This window comes from Prunus persica, chromosome G7 (genome assembly GCF_000346465.2).
Source record: "Prunus persica cultivar Lovell chromosome G7, Prunus_persica_NCBIv2, whole genome shotgun sequence".
NCBI classification, from domain to species: domain Eukaryota; kingdom Viridiplantae; phylum Streptophyta; class Magnoliopsida; order Rosales; family Rosaceae; genus Prunus; species Prunus persica.
Window position 1 is genome coordinate 1778126 of NC_034015.1, and position 6016 is coordinate 1784141.

Here is a 6016-nt window from a genome sequence, read left to right on the forward strand (position 1 = left end):
GGAAATGCAAGAACAAATCCACAAAGATCAAAGACATTGGGAGATTACTCAAATAAGTTATTAGCCTCTATAATGACTCTAAAACTGAAATTTTTTACAAGAAATTTTTAACAAGTCCGATGCAATAAAGGTACATCCTCAACATTAGATGAGATGCAAGTCAAGGCGCCAAAAAAGTTGATATGTGGCCTACAGGGAGTTTTTATAGAGGTCATTTAACCAAGATTTTAAAAAAGAGGGCATTTTTCCAAAAAGTAGGCGAGCTGAGGGTAAAGCCGCTAATTTCCAAGTAAGTAACTATTTTCAGCTGTTACTTGTCAAAATAGAGTCCTAGAAAGTGTATGTAATTATCGTGTGAGGATAAGGTATTGCCTCTTCCTATTAACATAAACATAAGATATGCCAACTTTAATCTCCTGAAAGAAAAAAAGAACATGAATCCTATGAAATCCATCCATCCATCATGAACTGGCAGGCTGCATATTGCTGGTGATTAAAATACAGAAGATAAAAGTTCATACAACAATGAATTTTCTTCATTGACATTCCAAATATTACAACGAACAGTCAAATGGCCATTAAAATCTCAATCTATTATATCAAAACAAAGCTTAGCCTCATCCCAAGGGCCATTTATCTCAAATTTGTATTCTTGCATTCGTATAAGCCAGTATGGACAGACCACAGTTACAAAAACCAACAACCCTAAAAACACGACAAAAAGAAACAAGTGCAGGGTATAAACCAAAGCCAAGGTCGCAATCATCAGACCAAAAGAACACCAAAGGTGCAGACGGAAGGAATACTTCCTGATACAGTAAGTAACCAATGGAGCAAAAAGGAAAACTTGCAAGGAGAAGAGCATCATGGCAAACACAAGCTGACTTGACGGAAGGCGTGAAGCAATAAAAACTGAGGCCACAACAGAAGCATTTAAAGAGATGCAACTTGTCAATGTTGGATTGCTTGCAGCCCCTAGGGTTCTTATGGTGGATCCAAAGTAGTCATGGAGGAAAAGATGAAGCACAAGGAGTGAAACTGTTACTGCCCAGATGGAGTCTGAGCTAATTGATCTTGTAAGAGTTTGATAAATGGGAGCCAGAAGATATAAGCCCGTGGTAAAGAAAGAAATATTGAGGAAGTAATGGAAGAGAAGATTGAGGGAAAACATTTCTTGAGTGAGGAGGAGTATAAGAAAACCCAATCCAAGAAGGGTGACATCAAGAAGCAAAAGGGAATTTTCATTAAGAGTTGATTTGAGGGTGTATATCCAAACCAAACCAATGAGAGCTACAATGCACAGATATTGGGCGATGGAAACTGAATCTTGCATCACTTTTAGCATGTCCCTTTTGCCCACATTGGCATTTGTGACCATCTCTTCAAGAAAAGATTCATCAGTGTGATTGTCATCGAACCCAGGTTGCATCCCTCCGTAGGCCACTTTTCTCCATTTGGCTTGGGCAGGAGATGTCCTTTCAGTAATGCCGGTATCCATTACAATCCAAATGTCGAGCAAAAACAAAATCTGTCCTCAGTTACATTAAATCTCATGGGTGTATGTTGCTCTATTTGTTTCAACCTGTCCAAGAATATGGAATGGAACATAGACAATGAATAATAAATACGACAAACTATTAAAAATAATCTATTGACATTAAAGTTATTTTTTACCCTAATATTTTGTAGTTTTTGATATATGCAAAGCATTAGCCATTTTATTCCACTCTTATTTTCAGCTGCTTCTTCATCAGCTTGGTATGCTTGTTAGTTGCTACAATAAAGAGCAGTGGAAAAGGCCAAACGTCAGTCCTATACCTTAACTTAATTTCTGTTTCTAGGTTCCCTGATAGATTTCGCCACATGTTCTCATCACTCAACTCCACACTAACCTTGATGGATGTATGACAATTTTCTGGGGGAGATGGATCCGTAACAATGACTCTGTGTTTTCCTGTTTCAGGTATCCCTTTATCTCTTTATTCACACCCACACCTACATTTCCATATGAACATTTGGAGTTAGTTATTTTCACCCCAACATGGCAAGAAGGCATCTTGTATTTGTATTTTTATTTTCATTCCTTTCGCTTCTTTAATATCCGCACCGACAGATCTCACAAAATTTATGAGTAGAGAAACTATTTCTTTTGGTTGTTTTAATGTTTAGGGTAAAGAACAAAAGTATCCTCAGTGCAGCCAAAGTGTAAAATGATTTGAAACTTATTCCACTCCACTTGGGTTTGTACAAAGTAGAGTCATCATTCCGTAAAGAATGACAAGAGAAATCTTACTAATAATTAAGCAATCAGATTGTGAAACTGAGAAACCCACTTGTGCTTTCACATCCAATCTTAATTAGATTCTAAGTGAGGACTATGCTCCGGTATTTTGGGTCTTGTTTTGGTACTTGGTATTTTCCTTTCTGGGCAGGAATTAAAGACACAGAGAGGCCTTCAGGAAACTTCAGTATTAAAGCCTGTATCCTGCAGCACCAAAATAAAGAATCGCAAGAACAACAATCTATTTGGGTGTCAAATACTGAAAAGGGCACTGCAATTTACACCAACTATTTTCATTACTTAATTATTGTCTTGTTTTCAGAGAGCACAAACATAAGAACTAACAAGTGAAAATTCTATTAATATTCTTATTTTTCTGGATTCAAAACAATAGATATAAGTATACTTCTGCAATACACACAAACAAAAAAAAAAACAACAAGAAAGAGAGATGAAATACAGGAACGAGCTTACTTACAATTAGAAGCTGAGCTGAGCTGAGCTAGAGCTATTCGGAACGCCAAAGAGAAAAGAGATACAAAGATTGAGGTTGGGTCGCTGGAGCAGACTTCAATTTCGTTTCAGGTAATTCGGTGTTTTGGGGAAGAAGATGCCCAATATGGCGTTGCTGTAGGAAAAAAAACTGAAAAAGAAGTAGCAAACGACGCCGTTTTTAACAATACGTTCCTTTTCAAAAATGAAAAATCAAATTTGGTCTTTAAAAAAAAGCGGCATATTCTTATTATTTATTAGGGTGGTCATCCCCTCATCGAATCATCCAAAACCGAATTACGGTTGACGGCATTGAGAGGCCACTTTGAATTTAAGGTGCAATTCTCTGGCACTAAGAGGTTGCTTGTGGTTTGTTGTCAACGTCTATGCCCATGGTGGGTCCGAGCATCGAGAATTGGACAATACAACTTCATGATTGTGAGGTGTACAGCTGTCCATGAATGTGATTTGAGGTTCGTAAAAGACAACCATCGTCAAGCAACCACAACACTTGTAGCCACTTCATTTAAAAGGAAGTTGAAGGATTCTCAGACAATATACACACCAAGTGACATAATGAGATATGTGAAACACAACTTTGGTTTGACCATTCATTATTCAAAATCTTGGAAAGCAAGGCAGTTAGCTCTATTGTCCATTAAAGGATCAGCCGAGGAGGCTTATTATATCCTTCCAGCCTATTGCTATGAATTGGAGCGTATGAATCCCGACACAAAAACACACATCCAAACTAATGAGAACAATCACTTTGTGTATTTATTTATGGCAATTGACGCATGTATTAGAGGGTTTCGTTCTTCCATGCGCCCAATGATAGCCGTGAATGTCACTCATTTAAAATCTAAGTACAAAGGTGTTATGTTTGTACCAAATACATTCGATGGTAATCAAAATATATATCCTCTTACTTTTGGGATCGGTGATTTGGAGACGGATGCATCATGGCATTGGTTTTTCACTAAACTTCATGAAGCCATTGGTGAGTATCCCAATCTTGTTATCATTTCTGATCGCAATGTTAGCATAGAGAATGTGTGGAACAAAGTTTTCCCAACAGCACAAGGGGAACATGAAACGCACGTGCAAGTTGAAAAGCGTGATCAAATACTGATGCACTTTGAGCAAGCTGCGAAATCTTATTCAATTGCTGAATTTGATTGTCATTTTCGCAAGATCAAGAGAAAGGAACACGTTGCTCAATATCTTGAACAGGCAGAGTTACATAAGTGGTCTAGAGCTCACATGGATGGACGCCGCTACAATGTAATGACAACAAATATTGCAGAGTTAATAAACTCAGTCCTTAGGTTTGCAAGGATGCTACCAGTGGTTCATTTGATAGGGGAAATTATTAATCTCCTTATGAAATGGTTCACCGAACGTCGTGAGTTGGCTTTGAATTACACAACAACATTGTGCCCTAATTTTGGCGAGAAGAAGTTGAGGAATAGGTTGGATGATACTGCAAGGATGAATGTCGTTAAACTAAATAACGTAAAGTTTAATGTTTTGGACAGTGATATGGACGGCCTCGTAGATTTGACGAACAACAGTTGTAGTTGTAGAAAGTTTCAGCTTGAGCAGCTACCTTGCAAGCATGTAGTTGCAGTTTGCCACTTCTTGAAACTAAATGTATACTCCAAGGCTTCTCGGTATGACACTCGGAATACCTGGTTGGATGCTTATTTGGATAACATCTACCCAGTACAGCCTCACGAAATGTGGGTTATTCCTGAAGATGTTTGAAGTCGAGTTGTGCTGCCTCCCATGGCAAAGGTCATGCCAGGCAGACGGAAGAGCCTAAGAATTCCCTCACAAGGAGAGAGCACCATTACAAGAAAGTGCTAAAGGTGCAATTCCACAGGCCACAATAAAATCACTTGTAAAAATAATATTCCACTGCGTAATGTATCTTAGACAATATGATTTGTGTTGCTTTGTTAGGTAATGTCAAATTTAATTTAATTTGTGGTGGGTTTGGTGTTCTGTTGAATGTCAATTCTGTTAAATTTGCATAATTTGGGTTGTATTGCTATACAGCACAGTGTGTTCCCTATTTATATTCACAGTATCGCTATCGTATTGTAATTTTATTGCCTTCACATTGTCATTATATTGTACTTTTATTGTATTGGTATTACTATTGCAATGTAAACTATGAGTACAAAATTAAAGGGCCTGGAATATAACTCCAAATGGATCCACAACATTAAAGTTCTTAGAATGCCATTATTACACAGTTACTGTGATACTCCTACTACACCTTCTTTTCTAATTACAAATTTAGCCGATGCATGGGGCAAATGTGGGGCAAATACAAGGTGAAATGTCCTATGTGTTTGACTGGATATAGTTGCTGAAGGAGCATTACGACTGTTAACCCCAACAGATTGCTCATGTCTTGCCAAGAACACCCTTGAATTTATGCAATGTGCCCAAGCCAATCCTAAAGCTGGACTCACTCGTCTGCCTGATGTGTGCAAGCACTTCAAGTTTCCCAACCTCACCTCATTCACTCCATCATTTGGCCCAATAAAATCCACCACTTGGTTGGTGACAACCACCGCCACCCGAAACTTATTTGCTAAAGCATTCAATGTTCCAGATATCTTGAAAAACATTTCAGACCGCTGTTTCAAATCTGCCGGTGTTGTCTCATATTGTGATCGGAACAATGCAGCAATGGAATCAATGACAATGAGTTTCACAGGCAACCATGTATGATCAATGGCAATAAATGCTTGTATGTCTCAAAGGACATGGATGAGTTGTTGAGCATCATGAACACCATGAACATATATGTCTTCCAATGGCTCCAACCATATTAAGTTGGAGTGTGATGCATGATAAAGATTGGCTAGTTGTTGCAATCAACGAAATGAGAAGCTGAATTATGTGAATATGTAGAGGGAGGAGTCCCTTATTCCGCCATGTGAGGGTGGGAGCCGAGCTTTTACCGTTAGTTGGAGACAAAGTTGCGTCTTCCCTGAACCGCTCTCCCTTGCCAATTATGTTATGGAGTTTCAGGGTATCCCACCCCCCAAGTAGCCATTTAGTATTGGGCATCCGATGAATAATTTTGGAGTTGAAAGAGGAAGGAGCATGAGGTTTTGTGGTGTCATGTTTCTGTAATTTAGAGGGGGATGTGATAGTGGTGCAAGGCATGAATTGTATATATAGAATCCATATTGAAGGTGTGTAATATATGCCATATGTCTTTTA

At 38.4% G+C, this 6016-nt stretch overlaps 2 protein-coding genes across 11 annotated transcripts; one reads left to right on the forward strand and one right to left on the reverse strand.

Annotated features, from left to right (window-relative positions):
• LOC18769281 (phosphatidylinositol N-acetylglucosaminyltransferase subunit C) lies at nucleotides 509-2944 on the reverse strand. Of its 10 annotated transcripts, XM_020569478.1 has the most exons (5): nucleotides 2760-2943; nucleotides 2294-2522; nucleotides 1893-1995; nucleotides 1675-1774; nucleotides 509-1582 (listed from the first exon to the last, which is right to left on the reverse strand). In XM_020569478.1, the coding sequence occupies exon 5, from the start codon at nucleotides 1496-1498 to the stop codon at nucleotides 587-589; it is 912 nt and encodes a 303-aa protein (XP_020425067.1). In that variant the 5' UTR covers nucleotides 1499-1582; nucleotides 1675-1774; nucleotides 1893-1995; nucleotides 2294-2522; nucleotides 2760-2943; the 3' UTR covers nucleotides 509-586. The 10 variants fall into 10 exon arrangements, with proteins under 10 accessions (XP_020425067.1, XP_020425070.1, XP_020425069.1 ...); XM_020569481.1 differs by lacking the exon at nucleotides 1675-1774 and having other exon boundaries at nucleotides 2294-2485; XM_020569480.1 differs by lacking the exon at nucleotides 1675-1774 and having other exon boundaries at nucleotides 2334-2522.
• LOC109950210 lies at nucleotides 3605-4540 on the forward strand. The gene has a single exon (XM_020568284.1). The coding sequence runs from the start codon at nucleotides 3605-3607 to the stop codon at nucleotides 4538-4540; it is 936 nt and encodes a 311-aa protein (XP_020423873.1).